This window comes from Paroedura picta, chromosome 9 (genome assembly GCF_049243985.1).
Source record: "Paroedura picta isolate Pp20150507F chromosome 9, Ppicta_v3.0, whole genome shotgun sequence".
Lineage (NCBI taxonomy): Eukaryota > Metazoa > Chordata > Lepidosauria > Squamata > Gekkonidae > Paroedura > Paroedura picta.
This window is the reverse complement of record NC_135377.1, coordinates 19,383,590-19,408,358: the sequence shown is the minus strand read 5'-3', so window position 1 is coordinate 19,408,358 and position 24,769 is coordinate 19,383,590. Positions and strand designations below refer to the sequence as shown.

General features: G+C 40.3%; 1 protein-coding gene across 7 annotated transcripts in view; it reads right to left on the bottom strand.

The window, feature by feature from the left end:
- Window positions 1–24,769, bottom strand: part of UBR5 (ubiquitin protein ligase E3 component n-recognin 5) — an 84,062-nt gene that overhangs the window by 57,640 nt on the left and 1,653 nt on the right. For 6 of the 7 annotated variants that reach the window (XM_077351754.1, XM_077351758.1, XM_077351757.1 and 3 more), the window contains exons 2-7: window positions 11,849–11,893; window positions 11,263–11,344; window positions 10,726–10,802; window positions 9,930–10,049; window positions 8,049–8,238; window positions 4,758–4,917 (exon numbers count right to left, since the gene is read on the bottom strand). In XM_077351754.1, the coding sequence (XP_077207869.1) occupies window positions 4,758–4,917; window positions 8,049–8,238; window positions 9,930–10,049; window positions 10,726–10,802; window positions 11,263–11,344; window positions 11,849–11,893 (674 nt within the window). The remainder of the gene's footprint in view (window positions 1–4,757; window positions 4,918–8,048; window positions 8,239–9,929; window positions 10,050–10,725; window positions 10,803–11,262; window positions 11,345–11,848; window positions 11,894–24,769) is intronic. The other variant, XM_077351761.1, reaches the window with a different exon arrangement.

The window sequence follows — 24,769 nt, the reverse complement described above, 5'->3', positions numbered from 1 at the left end:
GTTACATTGGACTGAATTTATTTTCTAGTACAAAGCAGAAATGTACAGTGAGAGAAAAGTATATTTCAAAGTAATGAAGTTTTCTCAAAATATATGAAGATTTTCTGAACGTTCTAAAATACACATTCCCTCACAAATAGATATTTTTCCAACTCTCACACAGTTGGTACTTCCTCAGACACCTGGCTACTATACTCCAATGTCTATTTCCTAGTTCCTATACACTGTCCATTTCCTGTTTAAAACAACTGAATCCACCTAAAAAAACCATCAACCCAACATCTCCCTTTGAAGCAAACCAAATGAAATAGTGGCTCTCACTCAGTTTTCATTATTTTTAAATACATCTATTATCACTAAGACACAATGAACTGACTGAACATTTTTCTTCCCCTCAATCCCCATCAGTGGGTGTCTGAGACCTCCCTAAAGATCCAACTCTTATTTCAAAATCACTTACACCATTCTTTCAGCATCTATCTTAGTAAAAGTAAATACATTTCAACGTCAGAATCTCATTACCCTCTACTCTAGCCCCTCTAGTCTAGAACAAACGATGAATTACAATGCCACATTCTAAATTTAACTGTTTTTAGATAAATGTATCATTCTCCAAACCTCAGGTTTAAGATGACATCATGTACTTATTTCTTAATCTTGAAAGGAAGGCCTCACTCATTTTCTAAAAGCCAGATGTAGAAGTTTGTGCAATGAATAAAGTGAGGGGGTCCACTTTCTCTTGGGTTGGAATTGGCAATAAATTTCTGCTAACAGAAAGGAGGGGGACCAGGTCCACCAATTCCTCCTTTCAACTGTAGACTCAATTTGTCCTTCATGCTGTTTCTCAGTTGCAGCATTTCAGACTGCAATGAGACAGAGAAGCTGAGAAAAATCCTGATCTTCTGCATCCAACCCATTGTCCTTTTCTCGCTTGCCTTACCCCTCTTCACAAAGTACTCTCACCTCGCTATTTCTCTTTCACGCATCCACACAAATTTCTTCTCTACCTTACAATCTGCACAGCAATGCTGCAATGCAATAGACTTGGGAAGCACTAGACACCACATGGTCCTGTTTCAACTTCCTTTTGCAAAAGACAAGTCCTAGACAGGGAGGGAACAGAAAGGCAAAGCATCTTTGATGCACCGATCTCTGCCACCGAAATACCAGTCTAATTCTTTCACATATACTAAATTGCATTGAATCAGAAACACACCAGATTTTTTGCCCCACATATCCATAATTCATGAGATTATTCTAAAGTTACTTATCACCAAGGACATCGTGTTGACTCAAAAATCTCATCTTACCCATTTTGCATCTCTAGATCAATAAAGACAGGCTTCTTAAGCCGTCAGACTCTCACTCTCTGATCATCCAAGTTGGATGATATGGAATGTCATGACACATTCCCCAATTTCTTAAGGCATATACAACCTAACCATAATGATTTTTTTAAAAATAGTTTGAGATGACAGCACTACAAATCATGAAAATATATCTAGGAAAGCCAATTGTGTACTTATCACTGTTCTATAACCAGACACAGTTCAATTCTAGGTACATTAGAACTGACTCCTCTAACAGGTTCCCTTTGGAGCCATATGGTAAGTGAGGAAAACGCTTCATTCTTACGTTGTACAAGCCCACTATATCCTATAAAATGAAGTGCGCTGGAAAAGAAAACTGGTTCACTGCCACTGGAACAGTGCAGTAACAGCAGGGTTTCCAAATACTTACAGCTGCTGTTAGTCAGATGCCATCCGTACACGAGCCCATCGTGGCCAACACTGCACTCACCATGAGGTCAAACATTATGCGCATTCAAAAGCCAGTACTGCTCATCCAAAGGAGTTACGTGGCTGGAAGTTTTATTGTTATTCCCAAATTTTGTTGTTAGGTGCGAAGTCGTGTCCGACCCATCGCGACCCCATGGACAATGATCCTCCAGGCCTTCCTGTCTTCTACCATTCCCCGGAGTCCATTTAAGTTTGCACCTACTGCTTCAGTGACTCCATCCAGCCACCTCATTCTCTGTCGTCTCTTTCTTCTTTTGCCCTCAATCGCTCCCAGCATTAGGCTCTTCTCCAGGGAGTCCTTCCTTCTCATGAGGTGGCCAAAGTATTTGAGTTTCATCTTCAGGATCTGGCCTTCTAAGTCAGGGCTGATCTCCTCTAGGACTGACCGGTTTGTTCGCCTTGCAGTCCAAGGGACTCGCAAGAGTCTTCTCCAGCACCAGAGTTCAAAAGCCTCAATTCTTTGACGCTCGGCCTTCCTTATGGTCCAACTTTCACAGCCAGACATTGAAACTGGGAAGACCATAGCCAAATTTAGGAAGTACAATTTAGATTCCAAAGTCTCCACTATCACAATTCCTTACATTGCTGGAACCCTTAGAACTATGTCCTTGACACAGCAAATCAGATTAAGTGCCCTAAATAACTACAATGTCACAGAAATCAGGGTGTTGGCAACTGATCAGTCAAATTCTATTGTATGTTTTCATGATGCCAAGAATATCATTGTGGAGGTAGCCGGTTATCTTTTTTTCTTTCCTTCTAGCTTCATTGGTTTATTTGTTCGTGAGGGCAGGCTGCCCTGTGACGTACAGGAACCAAAAGCAAACCAAAGGTTCTCCACTTGGCCACTAACTAGAACTGCTGGCACTTCCAAGCAGGAAATCAATTTTCAGAAGTACCACCTAAGGGTACCCACCAGTGTCATTGTTTTACACTAACAGTTGACTATTGTTTGCAGTCACCCTAAATAACAAATATGCTGATTATCTTTTTCAATTGTCCTAATTAAGTTACTACTTTAAATAAACGACACTGATTTTCTTTTTACTGATCAAATACCTGACTCTAACTAACGGCAACACAAAATTAAAAGAAAAAACAACTTTTTCATGCAGACTAGTGGCCAGTTCACACAGTATCTTCTTACGAGGTACTTTATTTGGAACTGGCATGTAACAGAGATTCACATTGCATACAATATGCAGCCAGTCTTCCCATCACTATACATCTACAAATAAGGCCTGCCAGCCACCTACTAAATCTATTCAAAAAAAGGATTCCGTATTCTCTGGCAACAATTTAATTCTCAGGTCTCATCATGGCAAGAACATCTCAGTGCAAAATTCCATGATTTGCTTCACTTTATTAAAATTAATCTTCAACAAACTAAGATGATTTGGGGAATAAAGATTTTCAGAACAACCATAAGCAAGTTTACGAGGTAGCAAATCCTTTCCAGACTTTGTATGAGGCTATGAAATGTTGCTTTTAAGGAGCAGCAGCAGAGAGGTCTTGTCTACCCGACAATGGGCCATCATTTCCTGAAGGTGCTTGTTCAGCAGCCCCACCAACTATTAAGTATATCAACTTAGAGCAGCCACACAAACCAATTGCCAAAACATAGGACTACACCAACTTGGGGTGGGCCTCCTCCACCAATAAGCAAGGATGCTACACAAGCACAGAACACAATTCTGTCATGGAACTTCCCTCCACTGTTCACATTTTTCTGCAATCTTGGGGGGGTGAGCCAGGTTTAAAGGGGGAAAAAACACTATCTGAACATGGTCCCATTATCTTGGTTTTTCTATCCACATGGGGATCAAGTTCAGAATTAGATATGACTGTAATAAACTCTGTGGAAGACATGAAGCATAGTTATTCAAGGATGGACAAAGTTATAGACAACTGAAACCCCTACCTAAGACAAGATGGGGTGCAAATATAGAACAACAAAGAAATTGGATGTGTTAAATATATCCTGCCCTTTACCACAGAAGGCCTCAAGACAGCTAATAATTGACAAACCACACCAAACAACAACAAAAAATTATATTCCTAGGATCACTATGAGGCAGTTCGCACACCTGGGATAAACATTTCCTGGTATATGCATTAAATCACTACTACCAAATCACATGACTTAAAGTCTCATTATACAACTAAGTTTATTTTCTTTCCCTGGCAGATCAAGGATTGATAATCCACTATTCCAGTCACTCACTATCAACGAAACTTAACTGTTGCAAATTTATTGCTCATATCATTAATATAATTTATGTTAATCCTTTGTTTGCCAAAATATATTTGCAATTTGTTTGCAGCTTTTCTCACTTTGCATGTTCCTAATACGACCCTTGAGAGTAGACTAGTTGCTTAGTCCTGCTCTTAAATAAAGCATAAGGTAATGAACAGGATACAAAGATCCTGCTTTTGTGTGGGCACACTGTGTTTTTGTTCGTAAGTAGCATAGAAAGTCATGCCCCAAACATGAACATCAATTATGCAAAGCCCCAAGTTTCCCATGAGAAGGAAATAACTATTAATTTTAAAGTATATGGCTAGCAGATTTCCCCCCTGTGCACCTGATATCAGATGCTCTTAAGCAACAAAACCCTTCACCAGAAAGCCATAGAACAGTTACACCAAGTACTCTGACTAGTCTAAATATGCTGGCAAATGTATATGACAAGTCCCTGGGCAATACAGAACTTTGTCATACAAATCTTCATTTTATGAGGACTGAAGAAACTCTAAGTTGCATAAATGCACATGCCCCAGTTCTATATCTGTTTCACCTACTATTCTCTAGTTTACCACCTTCAAAAGAACAGTAATTCTTTACATCTCAATAGAGCCCATAGCAGAAAAAGTAAGATAAGCCCTCTACTAGTGTTGCACATTGACAGAAGGAATTCAAAAATTAAAAAGGGAGAGAAAGCCTTGGCCCACACAAACCTCCTGGAAGATATGATTCACTAGCCGTATCATCACCATCATCTCCGTCTTCATCATCACGGCTCAGCAAGTTGTTCACGGCAAGATTTACATCGAGATTTGTCCGCTGGAGCTCTCTTATAATTACGCTTCTAGATTTTCCTTGTAGAACTACCTGTGCCTGTAAGTAAAAACCATGCATACGTTCAGGTTGAAGAATCCCCCAAAATGGTTTCTATTGACAAGAACAAACTGAAATGCACTAGAAAGTGGCCTCTAAGCATATGAAAAAGCCACGGTTAAAAGGGGTAACCTGTACATAATCATTTATTTATTTCTTATATTTATGAAACCTTGAATTAGAATTAATTGCCTTAACAGAAAAGAGGCCCCAAAGCACAAAATCAGGAAGAGGTTAAAAAAACACTACTTTTTGCAGTCTACAATTTATGTATACTCTATTCTCTCACGGCCAATGTTTTCATGGTTATAGCAACTGACAATATGCAAATGTTCGGATGTAAAAATACATTTCAGATCATCCTGGGAATAAGCTAGGCTGTCTCAGTTGTTATTTAAAAAGTAACGAGATAGGATCGTATTCACTTACAAAAAAGTAATTCTTCAAGAGGCTTTTCAAGAGCTAGATTTTGAGGTTTTGCCAGCCATGCTATAATATTCTTGATTATAATATTCTTAATATTCTGCCCAATAGGCTGCCAGATTTCTTAAAATCAAAAGTAGTTAAATCTTTGTTCATGGGGTTACAGGGAATTACTGCTCTGAAAACACAACTAGCATTCCCCATTTCTTCTCATAAGGCTATCAATCCAGCTGACAGACTCTGGATAGCCATACCCAGAAGAAAAATCAAATTTTCACAGGTTTACTTGTTCTCTTGTCGCCAAAATAGTGACTGTGAGCACTACCATCACTTGTTCTATTAACCTGTCCCATTTGATACCATTTTTTCTTGTTACGAGAGCCTCTTGTGGCACAGGGTAGTAAGGTAGCAGAAATGCTGTCTGAAGCTGTCTGCCCATGAGGCTGGGAGTTCAATCCCAGCAGCCAGCTCAAGGTTGACTCAGCCTTCCATCCTTCCGGGGTCGGTAAAATGAGTACCCAGCTTGCTGGGGGGTAAACGGTAATGATTGGGGAAGGCACTGGCAAACCATCCCATACTGAGTCTGCCATGAAAACGCTAGAGGGCGTCATCCCAAGGGTCAGACATGACCCGGTGCTTGCACAGGGGATACCTTTACCTTTACCTTTCTTGTTACAACCAACCTATCCCAGGTCCAACTGCATGATATGTCCACTATGATCTTATGTTTTATTTTCTTGGATTTGGACAACTGAATTAACTTCCCCACACTAGCAACATTTCTTGTTATCTTCCTGCTACAGATGCAACCCAAGGAACCTTCTTGTATCTCTCCTTTTCTCTTCCTACGGTTTCAAGTTTCCTTCACTTTCATGTATGTCTCAATCTCATTCATCTTTAAAAACTCTTCATAGGTACCTTTTCATTCTGAAGTGAGAACTGCAGTTTGTGTGGCACTTGGACACTGAAACCAATTGCACAGAGGCTTCCAATATACTTTCGCCCCCTCCAATCCCTCTCTCTTCAAAATTCAAGGCAGCAAATACACATAGGGGGTCAAGTCAACACTCCTTTCTGGAAATACGGCAAGATCAAGACTTTCTACCAGGGGTGTGCAGTTCAGTTCAGACGCAGGGGGAAAAAATCAATACTGATTGGAAGGGGGAGGAGTTAGCTGAGTCATGAATCCCCAGTTTGATTTGGAGCCCAATTTGGGTTCTCAAATCACTGCCTGAAAAACAGCTGATACATAGGATCCAGAAGCCTCTCCAAGGGTCAGCAGTTTGTAGGGCTGTGGGGGAGGGGTTTTTAAATCCCCCCCCCCATGCAGAGTTCTACCCAATTTGGTGAACAGACTTCTCTCCATAGATAAGCTGTTTGTCAGGTGGAGAGGGGCAGTTCAAATTGGCTCCCCCAGCCTGAACAGCTGATCCACAGAGATAAACCTTATCACCAGATCAACTTGAGCTGTATGGGGTGCTGGCAGTTTGAGCCTCTCTCCCAGCCCAACAACCTGATCTGCAAATACAAGCCTCTCTACGGAGCAGTGGTTTGGCAGCACTGAAGGCATGAATCTGAAATAAGCCAATTTTTTTGCATCTCCCTACTTTCTAACTACTCAAGGCTAGCCTAGCTAATCCTTTTCCATATAGTCAGTCCGGACAAAATGAAGACGAAGGCAAGGCGCTTCTTGGGACTGGATGTCCTATGGGAAGAAGGCAGAGCAGATTGCTGTTTGGAGGTTTTTACCCTCCCCTATTGTCTGGCTTCATTGGACACATTCCCACTCTTCCACATGGGAAAGCCCCACCTGGCAATAGTGAGCTTGATAGAAACAGAATAACATTGGGCACCATGTCCATCTGGCAGGAAAAATAAACATGGTGAAGATTTATAAAAGATAGGTAGTACACCATTCTTTGTGTTCATCAGTACAAAAATATTTGTTATTCATTTTTTTAAAAGTTGGCCAGGTACTTGGCAATCTGCACATTAAACTGGTGGGAGTGACGGAGAAGGGAAAAAAACGAACAGCCCAGGGGAAGAAGTATGAAATAACACACTGTCAGCTGGGTCTGAAGAAATTCATCTAATGGCATAATAGGAGTCAACATGTAATTCAGAACCATTTTCAACCTTTGGGAATCCAGAACAAATAAGCCCTAGAGTACAAGCTCTGTTATCTTCCAAAATTCCCAAGGAAGAGGATAGCTTGGCAAACACTATCCAGTTTACTTACTTTGAAAATTCTTTCTAGCCCTACTACCACTAGACACTGTTAATTATCCATAATCGATACGCTACCTACCATGAGACACCTTTAGGGCATGGGTGTCTCATGCATTTACGCAAAAAGATGACTTGAAGGAGCATTCAGGATGGTTCCATTTACATTAAGGGTGTTGCCATATACAAAAAAGCTCACTCAAGACTGATCATAGTGCTCTCTCTCAGCCAATGTTAATACAGCAACCAGATTTAATTTTTCACCAAGTTATTAACACTGGGAAGTATCTTCTACAAGTCCTTATTTCACTAAAAGTCTTTATTTCATTTCTCAAACACATAAATATGATTAGATACCCTTAACAAAGAAAAGAATACAAATACAATATGTGAAGGAAGTTTACAGATCATTTTCAACATATATACAGCAGATCATTTTACACACACACACAAACTTTGAAATGTTCATAAGAGGCGGGTACCTGTGAAATGAGTTCTTCTGGAATAACTGAGGCTGGAATCACGGGTTGTGGCTGACTACCCAACAGTCCAGACCCTCTGTCACGCCCTGTTCGAATCACTCGCGTTTGCCTCCGAGAATCTCTAGCTCCTGCTGAGGATCTACCTGAAGATCCTCCTCCGCTCCCTCCAACACCTGAGCTCCAGCGACTCCTGAAGAATATTTTGAAAAAGGCAACAGGTCAGTGTGGTTTTAAAGAGAGATTGTGTCTAAATGTCATTGCTGCTTATGGCATGTTAGCCTTATAATATACTTTATACTATTAAACCCAGCATTGCTTGATACAATTGACTCTTTCCTACACAGCAATGTTTTAAGTATGCTTCCTTAGCGGATTCCTTTGAAACAGAACATGACAAACTTACGAGCATTCATTAAGGGGAATGTTTTTTACTTTTGGCTTTTCATTTTTCAATTCAAGATTTTTTGAATTTTCTCAAAGCAATACTATGCCAGACCCCCTTATGTATAAAAGTGCTATATCAGGGGTAGTCAAACTGAGGCCCTCCAGATGTCCAAGGACTACAATTCCCATGAGCCTCTGCCAGCAGACATCTGGAGGGCCGCAGTTTGACTACCCCTGAGCTATGTGCTTAATTTCTATATGCTGGAGTTAGTATGCTCTACTGAATTAAAGAATCTATCTGCCAGCCTACAAGTTATTAAAATGGGAAGTTACATCTGCCAGCCTACAAGTTATTAAAATTGAAATTTAAATAGCATTCTCAGTGTAAAATATAGAACTGAAATTCTATATACTTCTGGAACTTATTGAGTAAATAATGGCAAAAACTATGAAACCTCTCCAATACATTCAATCCTTCCTGTGAAATTAGAAAAAAATCTGTTTATCTTAAGTTGTAACATCTTGATTTTTGAAAATGTAAGAGTCTTAGGACTTCTCTACTTTTTCTATATTTACTGACTACACTCAATCCAAACAATCCAGTATCTTAAAGATTACTCTGAAGCTAATAAAATATATCAGCCCAGGGGTCTGCAGCCTATAGTTCTAGAACCAGATGTGGCTAGATAAGGAACCATATATGCATCTTCTAAAAAAGAAAAATAGGATGCCATCATAGTCAGTATATGAAAGGAAGAGCAGGAAAAGATTTTTAATAGGATTAAAAAGCTTCTTGCTAAAAGGGAAATGAAAGAGATGAACAGTTGTCTGCAACCCAAGTGCAAATCATGTGCCAATTTATGCCAGTGCACTAAAATAACAATGTAATGTCTCCTTTCTGTATTTTTACTTATTGTCAAGATCTTGAAACAAACACTGCTTGGACTACAGAAGCTATATGGATCATCACATTAATTATCAGTAAAGTTAAACTGTACAGTTGCAGTTATACAAATATTTTATTGCTCTGAAGTTCATCATAGTTTGGTTCTTTAACTTTCAGAGGTTGCAGACCCCTACACTAGACCGAATACTGAAACAGAAGGGGGGAAAAAACTGTCAGGGATCTACTACCAATGAAACAACTGCAACTAATAATTCAGTACTCTGTTTTAAGTATTAGAGCCATGCTGTCATTAGGAGTTTCACACAGAGGTGCTGCATTTAAGTCAACAGTCCTCCTCTCTTAATCAAGCTATCACTATCGGGAAATAGGCTAATTCTAAAGACTACCTATTAGAGCATCAATTTGTTTTTGTTTTTAATCTAGAGTTTGAAGAAACACAAAACCTTGTTTAATAGCTCTTTCCCAAAAACCTAGCTAAACCACTGCTGCATTTTAACAGTTCTCATACATAATGCAGACAATGTATGTGTAGTCACACATAGCCAAGTAAGGTACAAACGGGTTGCAGCCTCGACCCTACCAAAACTTACCCAAGGGTGTTGCCTGCCAGTCTGCCCAGAGTTTCAGAACCAGACAGAAACCATGGGGAATCACTAGTCCTGCCTGGCCTGGATGTCCTTCCTGCCCCTGAGCCACTGCTCAACTTTGAACTGAAAGTAAAAGATGGTAGATCAGTCACAATACAATCCCAAATGGGTTAAAAACAAAGCCTGGAATCCCAAGCTTAAATTCTCAGGGACTCAGTCTGGTAACACACCAGCTGAAGCAACACCCTTGGGGAATCTTCAAATTTAGCAGCAGGATGTGATCTTCTATAATAGTAATAAAAAACAGACAAAGCATGCAAAGCACGCCAAACACATTTGCTTCATGACAAAATGATGTTTTGAAAAAATAAACCTTGCATATTAGTAGTCATGGGCCTTGCTGAATGTGTCTAAGTGAATGAATATGCAATCGATTATACATAAATATATTTGTAAATAAATGGAAAAACAAGAATCTTGTTTAAACCCGAATTATACTCTCACAGCAGTGATTAAACAATGCAGATCCAGAAAAGATGTCCTAGCAGGTGGCACCACTACAAAGATGACTGTAATCTGAGGTTTGGAGACTTGGGTATTTTGTTCAGAAATCACATTTTGCATTGTAAGATTCAGTTCGGATTATTTAACAAGGAAGGATTATTAGCCTAGCCTTTATTTCTGGCCAGTGATGAACTGAGATACCTGATTAATAGTTCAAAATCATCATTACCATTACTACTTTATAAAACATTTAAAAATTACAAAAAGAAAGATACCTGAAGAAAAAAAATCTTACCCATCATTATTATCTGGTTTACCCAATTCCAATCTATCAGGCTGAACTAAAAAGCCAATCCTGCAGACTCTACCATCCTAGATTTAAAACAAGAAAAAAGATGTACAATATTGAAACCAAAGCTTGGAGGGGGAGGGAATCAAGTTTTCAGTAGCTGGTAAAGTTGATCTAATGGAGGTTGGGGAAGTTAGGCATAACTATATAATCATAAGACCCTCTTGTGGCGCAAAGTGGTAAGGCAGTAGACATGAGTCTGAAGCTCTGCCCATGAGGCTGGGAGTTCAATCCCAGCAGCCGGCTCAAGGTTGACTCAGCCTTCCATCCTTCCGGGCTCGGTAAAATGAGTACCCAGCTTGCTGGGGGGTAAACGGTAATGACTGGGGAAGGCACTGGCAAACCACCCCGTATTGAGTCTGCCATGAAAACGCTGGAGGGCGTCACCCCAAAGGTCAGACATGACCCGGTGCTTGCACAGGGGATACCTTTACCTTTATATAATCATAAAGCTGTTGTCTTAATGTATTTTGAGCAATTTACCTCAAGAAGAAATGCAGCATGATTTGGTCCCACCACACACTGTTTAATAGTAGCCTGTTCCAATACATTCAAAGGGGGGTGGCTGAAAACAAAAAGTGAGCATGTGTAACATTTTTAAAGACTCTTTAATCTGAGAAACAAAAGAAAACAAGTGGCATATGGAATGTACAATGAATTTAGATACATCTCAATATGACTAAAAATGTACATTAGTTGCAACAACTGATGAGCTTTCAGTCATTAAACATAGAAAATGGAGAACAAAACCTTAGAAGTGATCAAGGAACATTATATTTAAGTGTAACCCACCAGCTAAAGCAAATTATCCATGAGGGGATCTCTGTATTTATTTATACTTGCAACAGCCTATATCTTGCACGATAACTTTAAAAAAGCCAATCACCAAAGGTTTTTCTGTGTGCAAATCAGAAGGTATCTGAGGGGAGGGGAGCAGTCCACCCTTAACTGCCCATTCCAATTGTGCAATTGAATTCAGATGTTACCAACACTAAAATATAAAAACATGAACACTAAATATTCCCTTCAAATTATTTGCCATGATAGTGCAGCATCCACTTCACCTCACCTGTTTAGGTTGTATTTGTTGAGCTTCTCTGAAACTTCCCTTAACCTGTAATGGAAAACAAAGCTTTGTTTAATATTGACAAAATGCTTCAAGTTAAGCAGCATGTTTTTGCCTCAGTTCAGGTCAAGAGATCTGTTTATAGCAATCTAACTTTCCAAAGCAGGCAGGGGGGATTTGCGGCCAGTACAGGAAGTAGGGAAATTTATTCATTGCACACAGTATGCAATAAAGGTCAACATTAATAATTTTTAAAGGATACTGCTAAGCCCAAAACATAAAAACCATTTGTCTACATTCTCTCAGATAACATCAAACTTCTCTACCTCCTCTCAAGATAAGATCAAACACTGATATGCAAAAGGTTGAACACTGATTTTTGTGGCTACTTATGGAGGTTGCCTTGCCTGCCTTCCTCAGTATGAACAAATAGATTTGTTCATGCAATGAACAACTTTTCTGAACGCCACTAAATTCTATACTGGAAACAAGAAGGCAGAACATGTAAACACACCCATATGTAAATATATTTTCCATTTATAGTTATCAGGGCTGTTGTGCCACAATCAATCATATAAGATGGGCTAAAGGAAGGATACGATGCACAGATAAGTCCCAGGGCTTGTACATAGTACAGGCTTGTATATCTGACTTCTCCATATATATGGTATATTTGCCTTCTTTTGCTAACATTATTTGAATGATTTTTTCAAATTGAATGTGGGAAAAATCAATCACATTTTCCTGGAAAACCCCTATCACTGAATACACCTATACCATCGAGGCTTTCAATATGCCAGGATTCTAAGAATGATCAACTAGCAGCCTTTGGAGCAAATTCAGCTCTTATCCTGATTTATCTGGGCACCCTCATCAGCTATTCATGCCAAGGAGACTACTCAAGGTACCATTTGTCACCTAGCAGGTACCCTCCTACTAGGAAATAGGAAAATGTCCCAGAAGTCTTCCATCAGCAGCAGTGCTACCAGTTCAGAAGTAGCACGTCACCTGATAATTCAGATGTCACTGAGACAATGTCCCATTTTGCAGTATAAGGGGCACCTTCTGGATCATTCAGTATGGAAATGCAGACTTCCCCATCCTAAGTTATTAGGAAAGGAATGCAAGAATGTCATGCCTAGTCCATGCGTAGCTTGACTTGAGAAAGAACATACAGCCTAGATAAAGAAAACTTCAATATGAATTACAGCATGTTCATAAATGTACATATCTTGTAACAGCAGAATGAGAACCAGGTACTTTAATGGCCATCACTATACGTCTCTATAAGATGAATGCCAATACTGACACCTCAGGAAAAAATCAGGTCCTTGGGAATTTAAGGTTCAGTTGAAAATGGGAAACATACTATTGGATGATACTTTGGCCTGCCCTAATATGCCATTTGGATTTGGCACCGATCTCTGCCTAAATGAAAACCAGAGATCAGTCATGAATCCAGAGGTGTAAAATTTCCAGAAATGCCTACATCCATTTGACGGAGACGATGAGATATCATACAGGTGGGATAGAAGGAGAAACTATCAAAGGTTAAACTTACGGCATGATATTATTAAAGGTAAAGGTATCCCCTGTGCAAGCACCGAGTCATGTCTGACCCCCGGTGATAGGAGATTTCTAAAGTTTCCCTCAAGGGGACACCATTCACGAATGGTAAGGTTCAAATTAAGTAAATGAATGTAGAAAGGCCCTTCCAGTGTTTAAATATCAAGAGGAGGATTCTCATTCCAATCCAACCTGCTGATGGGTTTCCTGGCACCCCCTTTATATTTCCCCCAAAGTAAAGAGCCAGTCCTGCCTTTTGTCCACCTTTTTGTAGTAGGAGTGCCTTTGTGTCACGTAAAGGTAAAGATATCCCCTGTGCAAGCACCGGGTCATGACTGACCCTTGGGGTGACTCCCTCTAGCGTTTTCATGGCAGACTCAATACGGGGTGGTTTGCCAGTGCCTTCCCCAGTCATTACTGTTTACCCCCCAGCGGCTGCTGGGATTGAACTCCCAGCCTCATGGGCAGAGCTTTCAGACTGCACGTCTGCAGCCTTACCACTCTGCGCCACTGTGTCAGGAGGGAGCGTCCATTTAGAAATAGCTGCTGGAATCAGGATGATGCTAGACTCAGTTTGTGATTGATCTTAGTCTCATGGCAGCTATTTTATGGTAGCACTATTTTATGGTGCTAACAAAATTCCAGATAACATTGGCAAGGGTTGGGATTTCCAGTAAATCTAGAGAAAGGAGCCAGATTAGGAGAAGAGGCCACAGCATGATCTTTTACAGACTGTATTTCTGGAAAGATGCTAAGTTTACATACATCTATTTGTTTTATACCCTACTGTTCTTCGTAATGTGAATCCATAGCGGCTTACGTTGTTCGTCACCATTTTATTGTCATAATGACCGTGCAAGGTAGATTTGGCTGAGAGTGACTGGCCCAAGGTCATCTAGTAAGCTTCCATGACATCCAGTGTAGAACAGTGATTAAGACGGTCAGATTATTATCTAGGATAGCGATCCCCAACCTGTGGGCTACGGACCACATGTGGTCCGTCAACTAATTGGAGGTGGGCCGCGAAGGATGCCTTCTCTCCCCCCCGGCCCTTTACTTCATCTCCCCCCGACCCTTTACAACACCCTTGGGTGTCATTGTCTCCCATCACTCCCAGATGGGACTATCTCGTTGCAGAGAAACAAGCTCAGGGTTCCCATTGATTTGTCATTGTCATGAGTTAAAATTTCCATGAAAATAAAATGTTTCTTATGTTCATTGTCGTGGCGTGTCTGTATCTTATTCTGAAGGGATGTTTAAACATTACCATAGCGATCAGAGAGCGTTAGGGTAGTGGTTGAGAGTAGAGGAGTAAACTACCCCCCTCCACCGGGCCTCAGTAAAATTGTCAAGCGTTGAGTGGTCCCCGGTGATAAAAAGGTTGGGGACCACTGATCTAGGAGACCTGGGTTCAAGTCCTCACTTGTCCAGTGGAAGCTCACTGGGTGACCTCAGGCCACTCTCACAGTCTGACCTACCTCACAGGGCTGTTGTTAGGAGGATAAAACAGAGGAGAGATTATGTTAGCCACCTTAGGTCCCCATTGGGGAGAAAGCAGGGATACAAATTAAATAAGATCTGCAATTCTCAGTTTTAGGCTGACACACTATTACACCATACTGGCTCAGTAGCATCAGTTTTATGGAACTGAAGTCTGCTTCTCTAGTGCTAATGCATTTTGCAGTGAAGGTAAAAAAAATGTCATTGTCTCCATCGGGGTGGATATCATCACAGCCAAGAAACATGAATCACCAAGTTCAGAGTGCTATAACAAGAAGCAGAAGGCAAACACAAAAAGCAACACAGTGGGAATTTGGGAATGAAAAATACAGAACAGCAAAATAAAATTGACATCATAGTTTATGGCTAGCACTTTTCCTCTAAAACTGTGAGAAAGGTAGTCCATCCATGTGTTCAGGCTTTGACAGTTGACTCCTGAAGATGAATTTCTGGTTGAGGGACTTGACAAGGGCTCCCTCCCAATTAGTATTTCTACCTGACTCTACAGGACCAAAGTAAGGCTCTAATTGAAAATTTCTGCCAGCAGGAGTTTAGCTAATGAATCATTTTGCAACTTTAGGTGTGGAGGCTAAGTTCTTGTAAGTCTTTGCAGGCTGTTAACGTGTAAAAACAAAGATATTGTGAATTTGTGGGCTAATTTTAAGGCTGTTTTAAATAACTCTTGGCAGTTTTATTGCCTAACCATTTGTGTGCAGTGCTGTTTCCCCTTGTTCACAAAAACTTAGCTTTCTCGAAGATAGATTTTTATTTGCTGAAATTTTAGAGACAGACACCTTAATCCACTGCTCATTATCTGCTTTTCTATTTTTCTTTTGTTTTTTGTAAGGCAAGTGGGAGTAGGACTCTGTTCAGTAAAGACTCTTACTCTTTCAAAATACACTTATCTAGATAGTGGTGAGAAAAGAATAAGACCACATACATTAGGAACCTAAAAGAATCTGAACCTTTCCTATCTGAACCTTTCCTGTCTGGTAAGCTAAGGATTTTTCTGTTCTAATTATTATTTGGTTTTACAGGCGGGTCTAGTCTAGACTAGATTCACATCCATTGTGGGGAGGTGACCTTTACTTTTCTAGTTTATTTTTATAAAAATGGGAGTCTGACATTCAGTCAGCTGCGTGCTGGCTTAGTTGCTCTTTCACAGTTATTCTTCTGAAGAAATATATTTGGGATGACTTTGGTGAGGCATGATTCAGATACAGGCGTACATAACCCTAACCCTAAGAAGCCCTAGATTTTCCTATATCAGATCATTAATATCCTGCCAAGAGGTATACCTTAACAACATCTGTGGTTCATTTTTGGATATGGTATACAAGAAATATATTACTAGAGATCAAGCCTCAATTTAATCTTATTAAAACATAATTATTTACACTTTCAGTAAAGAATATAATACCATCCATTTATTTTACAAAATGCTATTAGCAAGCAGTCAAGCAGATACTCTAGGTCAGGGGTGGCCAAACTGTGGCTCTCCAGCTGTCCATGAACTAGAGTTCCCATGAGCCTCTGCCAGCATGGACTTCTGGAGAGCCACGGTTCCCCCCACCCCCAGCCCAGCTCTAGGTCAGTTCAGTTTACTATATAGACTTTCAAAATCACCTAAGAATAGTAAGCTAACCTGTTTGATAAAGTCACACATTTGTGGTTAAGTAATTATAACTACATGCATGAATCTTTATATTTTCTTGAATTATATAAAATCTGTTCATTCATTCTTGCTACTTTTTATCATAACAAAAAATATAAAAACAGAAGACCTCTAGTTTCATGTATGTATGGCTATCTGTTTGCCCTCAACAAGTAAACCTATCTTTGAACTGCATCTTCACTTCTGTGTATAGTTGGACATTTTTATCATTCAAAGATGCTTCTAGATGCTGAGCCCAGCAAATTTCATCTACTGATTATATTTAAAAGGTAAAGGTATCCCCTGTGCAAGCACCGAGTCATGTCTGACCCTTGGGGTGACGCCCTCTAGCGTTTTCGTGGCAGACTCAATACGGAGTGGTTTGCCAGTGCCTTCCCCAGTCATGACCGTTTACCCCCCAGCAGCAAGCTGGGTACTCATTTTACCGACCTCGGAAGGATGGAAGGCTGAGTCAACCTTGAGCCGGCTGCTGGGATCGAACTCCCAGCCTCATGGGCATAGCTTTAGACAGCATGTCTGCTGCCTTACCACTCTGCGCCACAAGAGGCTTTTTTATTATTTTATAATGTTATATATTATAATCTGCTAAAGGACATATTTTTCCATTACTTTTTTGTTCTTCAACTCTCTCCAAAGTTCTTCTGTTTTGAATGTTCATTCATTCATTCATTCATTCATTCATTCATTCATTCAATTTTTATCCCGCCACTCCCACGAAGGTTTGCGGCGGCTAACAATAAGCATAATCCCCCCATTAAAACCCATAAAACAATTGAAAACCAACCAATCAACCTTAAAAAACCCTCCAGTGCTCAGCGGCAAGCGACCCAGTTCTAACCACTAATAAACCTCAGGGAGGACAGAGGGTCTGATCTTTTTTAATCCGCCCCTAGTAGCCCAATACGGCTCAATGGCGGGGGGGGCACTATATGCAGTGTCTCATTGTTTAGCTGAGAGACCATCAGCTCTGTCTCAGGCCTGGCAAAACGTTCTCCAAGATTTTTTTGCTCAAGACCAGCAATGGCACCCTTGTGTTTCTGGCTATATTTGTGACAGTATGTAAGACCTAGATAATTTAAGTGCATAAATTAGAGAAACATTATTCCAAGCAGTATTTATAAAAAGCAATATGTACCTTATTTAATTAAACATCACTTTTAGTGTGTGGGAAAAAAATTAAGCTTGAAGCACATTAGTAAAGCTTATCCAACTCAAGCATGGAGAGAGGGCACCAGAGAGACTTTAGTACTTTGGCTGTGGAATTCCTGTTTGTCTAATGTTTGGGTTTGAAAAAAAAATGGACACATGAAGCTGCTGAATCAGACCATGGGTCCACCAAGGTCAGCATTATCTACTCCGGGGTAGTCAAACTGTGGCCCTCCAGATGTCCATGGACTACAATTCCCATGAGCCCCTGCCAGCAATATCTGGCAGAGGCTCATGGGAATTGTAGTCCATGGACATCTGGGGGGCTGCAGTTTGACTACTCCTGATCTACTCAGACTGGCAGCACTCTCCTGGCTCTCAAAGTTATGATTCTTCACATCTTCTGCTACCCAGTCCTTTTTGCTGGACCTTCGGCATGCCAAGCAGATGTTCTACCACTGAACCACAGCCCCTCCCAGTGTGTTCCCTGCATGGTATCTTTGGTTAAATTCTAGCTGTGGGTATGCATGTTTAAAATTGCCTTTTTTCCTTCTGTCATGCTGCCTTTAACTTGCAGTAGTGCTAGTACTGTAGTCATTCCTGTGTGTTTCTCTACGAGGACTAACACTTCCTAGGAATTGTTTAACTTCCGATTCATTGTCCTTTCCAGTTTTCTAGAACGCTGAACATAATTGCCTGTGAATTGTACCCAATAGGAACTTAAAGCAGAAAAATTGAGGAATTTGCAAATTTTAGATGAGTTTATCAAGCAGTTCTGTTAAAGAACCAGAACGTCTCAAGGTTTTTATGTCACTGATGAACATACAAGGCTCTCTTTCACAGAGTCCCAACTGGTGGCATTTCTAACAACGTGTTGTTGACTCTTAACTGGCAGCAGCTCTCTAGACTCTTTGGCAGAGGGGACTTTCCCAGCAACTGCTATTTGAGAGCCAAATTAGATTTTTCGGCAGCTCACGGGTCCAACCCACGGCTGCCAATGCCAATTTGGCAAAGAATTTGGCCACCTGAAAAGTTTCACAGAATCCAGATTGCATCTGAGACACAGCAGGGCTAGGAGATATTGATTCTCTCACTCCCCTCCCCCACCTTTTAAAATACTAAAACACCAAGCATAATGTCTGGTTTGGCCCTTAGATCCTTCCAGCATGGTGTAGTGCAGGGGTAGTCAAACTGCGGCCCTCCAGATGTCCAGCATTCGCTGGCAGGGGCTTCTGGGAATTGTAGTCCATGGACATCTGGAGGGCCGCAGTTTGACTACCCCTGGTGTAGTGGTTAGGAATGTGGACTTCTAATCTGGCAAGCCGGGTTTGATTCTGTGCTCCCCTGCATGCAACCAGCTGGGTGACCTTGGGCTTGCCACAGCACTGATAGATTGTTCTGACTGAGCAGTAATGTTAGGGTTCTCTCAGCCTCACCTACCTCACAGGGTGTCTGTTGTGGGGAGAGGAAAGGGAAGGTGAATGTAAGCCACTTTGAAACTCCTTTGGGTAGAGAAAAGCGGAATATAAGAACCAACTCTTCTTCTTTTAAGGGGGTTGAATCTGGCCTGCTCTGTACACAGAGATGTGCTGTACTGAGATGCAATATCTTTTTTTTGCTTCCTAATAATATCATAGTGAGCCTCTTGTGGCGCAGAGTGGTAAGGCAGCCGTCTGAAAGCTTTGCCCATGAGGCTGGGAGTTCAATCCCAGCAGCCGGCTCAAGGTTGACTCAGCCTTCCATCCTTCCGAGGTCGGTAAAATGAGTACCCAGCTTGCTGCTGGGGGGTAAACGGTCATGACTGGGGAAGGCACTGGCAAACCACCCCGTATTGAGTCTGCCACGAAAACGCTAGAGGGAGTCACCCCAAGGGTCAGACATGACCTGGTGCTTGCACAGGGAATATCTTTACCTTTATGTGACACAAAAGCACTCCTACTACAAAAAGGTGGACAAAAGGCAGGACTGGCTCTTTACTTTGGGGGAAATATAAAGGGGGTGCCAGGAAACCCATCAGCAGGTTGGATTGGAATGAGAATCCTCCTCTTGATATTTAAACACTGGAAGGGCCTTTCTACATTCATTTACTTAATTTGAACCTTACCATTCGTGAATGGTGTCCCCTTGAGGGAAACTTTAGAAATCTCCTATAAGATGGGATGGTCAGAATCAACAGATGTCAAAAACTCTTCTAGAACAGAACTGAACCTCATGACCCCATTTACAAACCTGGTTTCTAGGATATCTCTCTACTATCCAACATTTTGGGGACATCAGAATACACAGAGGAGACTTTTTCCCCATTATGGCACCTGCTGTTATCATTTTGGTGCCCAAGAAATAATCCATGTATTTTCTGTGCAAATCCCAAGATGTATTTGCTGTGCACTTCCTTTTGGTCTTGGTGAGTCAACATGGGCGAGATGTGAGATTGCCAGGAGGAAGACTGCATAACCCTAAAAAGTCACCTCTTGTTATAGCCTCCAATTCAGAGGTCTGACAAAGAATTTAGCATGACTCTCTGAAAATGCTGTTGTCTCATCCCCACAGGGTGGGAGATCCACTGAAGTCATGACAAATCTCTGAAATCCTGAATGGGTGACTACCCTGTTTTATAGGCCTAGCATAATTTAGGTTATTTATCTTGAAATCAGAATAAGCAGGAGGATGAAAAAGCCCAACCAAAACCACAGGGCTACTTCAATGGTGTCTCCATGCAGCCATGTACTTTCCTAGGCTTACCTGCAGCTTTTCCCCCTTTCATTTAACAGCTTAATTCACCTCAATTAAAATTATGGACTCTTCCTTGCTAATAAATGGACTGGCCAACTGATGCGATCTAAAGATCTAATTTCCAACAAAGACTTGTGAGGAGTTTGCAATGTTAGATCACTCTTGCAGCCAAATATGCCCACTAAGTAACCTTTGTCATCCATTGAGACACCTGCATCTGAGATGCCACTACTGATGCATCTACCAAAGGGATCTAAGTCAGGTTAGAAGCTTTGGAAACATAGGAACACATTTTCCTAGCATGACCTGAGCTAAATCTGTAAGTAAGGTCTATTAGTTAGGACGACTGCTGTAAGAAGCTTCCTTACTCAAATAGATTATGTTTGTATCAATCAGGGCAAACTGAAACATTGGAGCACTGTCTCTTGAAAAGTGTATTTTACTCAGATATAAATGGATTGTATTGGTTCCTCAAGGGAGAGCAAATAAACATATTGGATAGAAACTAGGAATGCTCCTAGAAGGCACTAAACACTAAGCCACTTTGGATGTTGCAAAGTTCTTTTTATTATTATTATTTAGATTTATTTCCCACCACTCCCTCAAACTACAGCAAGAAATATGAATAAATAAATGAGTCCAGAGTTGGGTTATTAGGATTGTTTTTAATTTTATTAGTGTGCTGTTGCTCAAAGCCATTGGCTCACTTAAGTACGTTAGTTTAAAAATCTATATGCAGACCAATACTGCTCCTAGGAGTCATTGAGGACAAAGGAAGAAGGGGACGACAGAGAATGAGGTGGCTGGATAGAGTCACTGAAGCAGTCAGTGCGAGCTTAAATGGACTCTGGGGAATGGTAGAGGACAGGAAGGCCTGGAGGATCATTGTCCATGGGGTCGCAATGGGTCAGACATGACTTCGCACCTAACAACAACAACACTGTTCCTAAGACCATTCTGAGATCCCTCCTTAAGAGAGGTTTTCACATTATCAGATAGGTCTAAAGCATTCATTGCCCTGGTTATATAAGATAGGTTCTCCCATGAAAAATTCTGTTCTTGATATTTTCAGTCATGTAATAGCTCTCCTCCTTATCAGGCACCAAGTCAAGTACTCTGAATCAAGGTAGCCAGCTGTTTTCCAACCCCATCCATGGTGCATCATGCATGGTTTGTTGGATGACCTAACCCTGTGTGAGTTTCTTTGGCCTTTCCTTAAATATGTGCAATGTCTGTAGTATTGCCTTTCATTCTATTTATGGTATTGCAATGGAAATTTCCACATAAACCTTGTTTTTATATAATAGTTAAACCTCACTTGATTTATCTGAAAGGTCTTCATGTCTGAATGTGTAGATTCCATAAATCTATTTCACCATTGGCATATCAGTTATTTGACTGGCCAGAATATCAAATTATCACATTTTGGGTTTAGGAGCAAAACAGATTATAAATGAAAAAGCAATATTACATTTATCAAGCTTCTTTAAGTACATTTCCTGTATGTTCTAATGTCACCCTTCTTACACTAAGAGCATCTAATTTTTGCCCACAGACTAGCAGCATCACTTCCTGATTCTAACACTTGCTCATCCAGCAAGTAAGCCTATAAAATATGACACACTGACTGCTCCACCAGGCAAGGTCATAGAGTATGATATTACATCAGTGTTAAAGGAAGGCAATAAAAATAATATTGAAGTCAGGCTATGGTTAGCAACGTTTCAAACCACTGCTTGGCTCTTTAAGTTGTTATCTATCAGAACATCACAAAAATTCATTCTGGCTCCACACAAAGAGGCTGAAGGCAGAAAGGCAAGATTTTCCCTCTGTTTTTCTTTCCCTTTACTGACTGAACAGCCCTAGTGATATGTTTTCTTCTTTGCTGAAAAACTCTGGCTGTCCTATGATATCTTGGCTGTTGGCTAAACCTAAGAAGCTGAGGAATAGATTGGGAGTCCCCTTTAACCTAAACAATGTAAATGGCTCTCAAGATGCTTTGAAATTCAAAAATAATAAAATTTATTTAATACAGAGAGCAAAGGGTCAGGTGAAATCAGGGATTAAAGATTTCTGAGATAAAACCAGTACAGGTACAGACTTTAATTCTTATATTTTGGGCTAATGAGAGTTTCTTAAGCTAGTCAAAGTGACTTAAACTTTTCTGCTGAGAGGCTTTTGTTCCAGTGTTTATCCCAAACACTTTTTAAAAGTATTTTCTGATTCTTTGTTTCTAGAAAGCTGGTATACTTTTCACATTACTCAAAACCCTTCTCTTGAAAAAACAGAACTCATTCTTGAGTTTTTAACTGACTCTGAAATTCTCAAGATAGTTTCTAACCACACTAAATCAGGAATCTCTGCAGAGTGTGTCTGGGTATGGAATTTTATTCTCCCTCTATCACCTTTCTTTGGCCCAAATGGGAGTCGTTGCCCGGCTCCCAAACTTCCTTGCCAGCTTTCCCCAGTTCTCCATCTGTGTTAAACTGTTCTCAGATAAAGCTGAAATCATACATCACTCAGTCAAGGCAGAAATCTTCTCAGCATGCAGCTCTCAATTCTTTCTCTGCTCAGCTGATGCTAACCAATCAGATTGTTTACAGCAGCCTGCCACTCAAGGCTCTGTTTCTGTGACAAATTAACCCTTCACAGTCTCTGGTTTGTAAAGCACTTCTAAGGTTTTAAAAAGTACAGTCCATCACAGCAGGCAAGATTTCTAAAACAGCCAATTCTCATACATTCTATTCCACTGTCTTCCAGCTGTGAAAAACACTGACGTTTTTCTTACTTTGAAAGAGAAGAGCCAGCTGCCAAATTTCTACTGGGAGAAGCTCAGGAGTGCTTAAGGACAGACAAGCTTGCTTTTTCGAACTGTTAAATATAGGCCAGATTTTCCTTCTCTATGCTGGCACATGTCACAATTTATTACAGGCAAACATTTTTACGCAAAAACATCTTTAGATTTCATAGACCAAATAATCCCAAAAAATTAACATTACTCATCTGTCTCTGGATTCATGGGATAAAGATACAATTCTTTTGGTTTTATTTTTACATAGCAGTATACAGGCACACACTCAATATTTGATCATTAATTAAGCGAGAGCAAGTTTGACAATACCAGGAATTAAATGCAAAAACAGAAACAGACATGTTCCACCTTTGTGAGCATTTGTACATAATCTGTAGTAGCAATAAATCATATTGAACCAGCACCATATACGTAAATCCATCTTATTGATTTCTTTCAACTTTCAATTCAGAAATAATTTGCATAGTTCTAACACACTGAAAATGTATAAATGTATCATTCCCTGAGGAGAAGTTGCAGCAAGGGCTCCTGCCATTTTAGAAAGATGTTCTGCTTTATTAAAATACCACTTGTAAAGATGTTAAGCAGCATTTCAGAAGAATATGAGACAGTATTTGGTTTCACCATTACAACTTCATATGCACTCTTCAGTCTTCATCCAACAGAATATATCAAATGTATTGTTTATGATGTTATAATGGTATAAAAAATACAGGATAAAACTCAAGATATTACAAGAAAAGTAGTGAATCTATAAAATATTTACCATGTTAGCTATCACATAAGACCAACATAAAGTCGTACTTAGAGAACACTGCAGCTCCTCAGCTGTGGTTATGATGGTATTTACAAGACTGCCATTCTCACTATGACACCCCCCACACACAGAGAGAGAGCATTAAGATCTAGTCAACAGAACCTGTTCAGTATCCCCGGCCCTATAGAGATCAAACTGGCCTCAACAAGGACCAGGCCTTTTTGGCCCTGGCCTGGTAGAATGCTCTGTCAACAGAGATCAGAGCCCTGTGGAACCTCAGACAATTCCACAAGGCTATGGTTGAGGCAAAAAAACATTTAATCCACTGGCCTCCCTGTCATAATCCAACTAACTCAAATGAACATTTATATGATTCTCCTTCCCTTCCCTGTGGTAGAAAGAGCAGGCAATTAGTTCCAATTCTTGCTTTAATGTTTATGATGCATCTTAAATCTCTATTTTTGTATTATGATTTCATAGGTTTTTACCTCTACTGTAATCCACCCTGATTATCACAAGATAGGGAAGAAAATAAATGTAATTATAATTATTATAGTAATAACAGTAGCAGTATTTTCTAGTAATAAACTAAAAAAAAATCCTACTCAGCTCAGTGAGATTACCTCTGTGTGAAGATATTTAGGCCATAGATAGAGCTGCAGCTACAAAAAATGTGTCGATTTGCCCCATATCATAAACATGCTATGTTCACAGGTAGAACTGAAGTTGCAAACA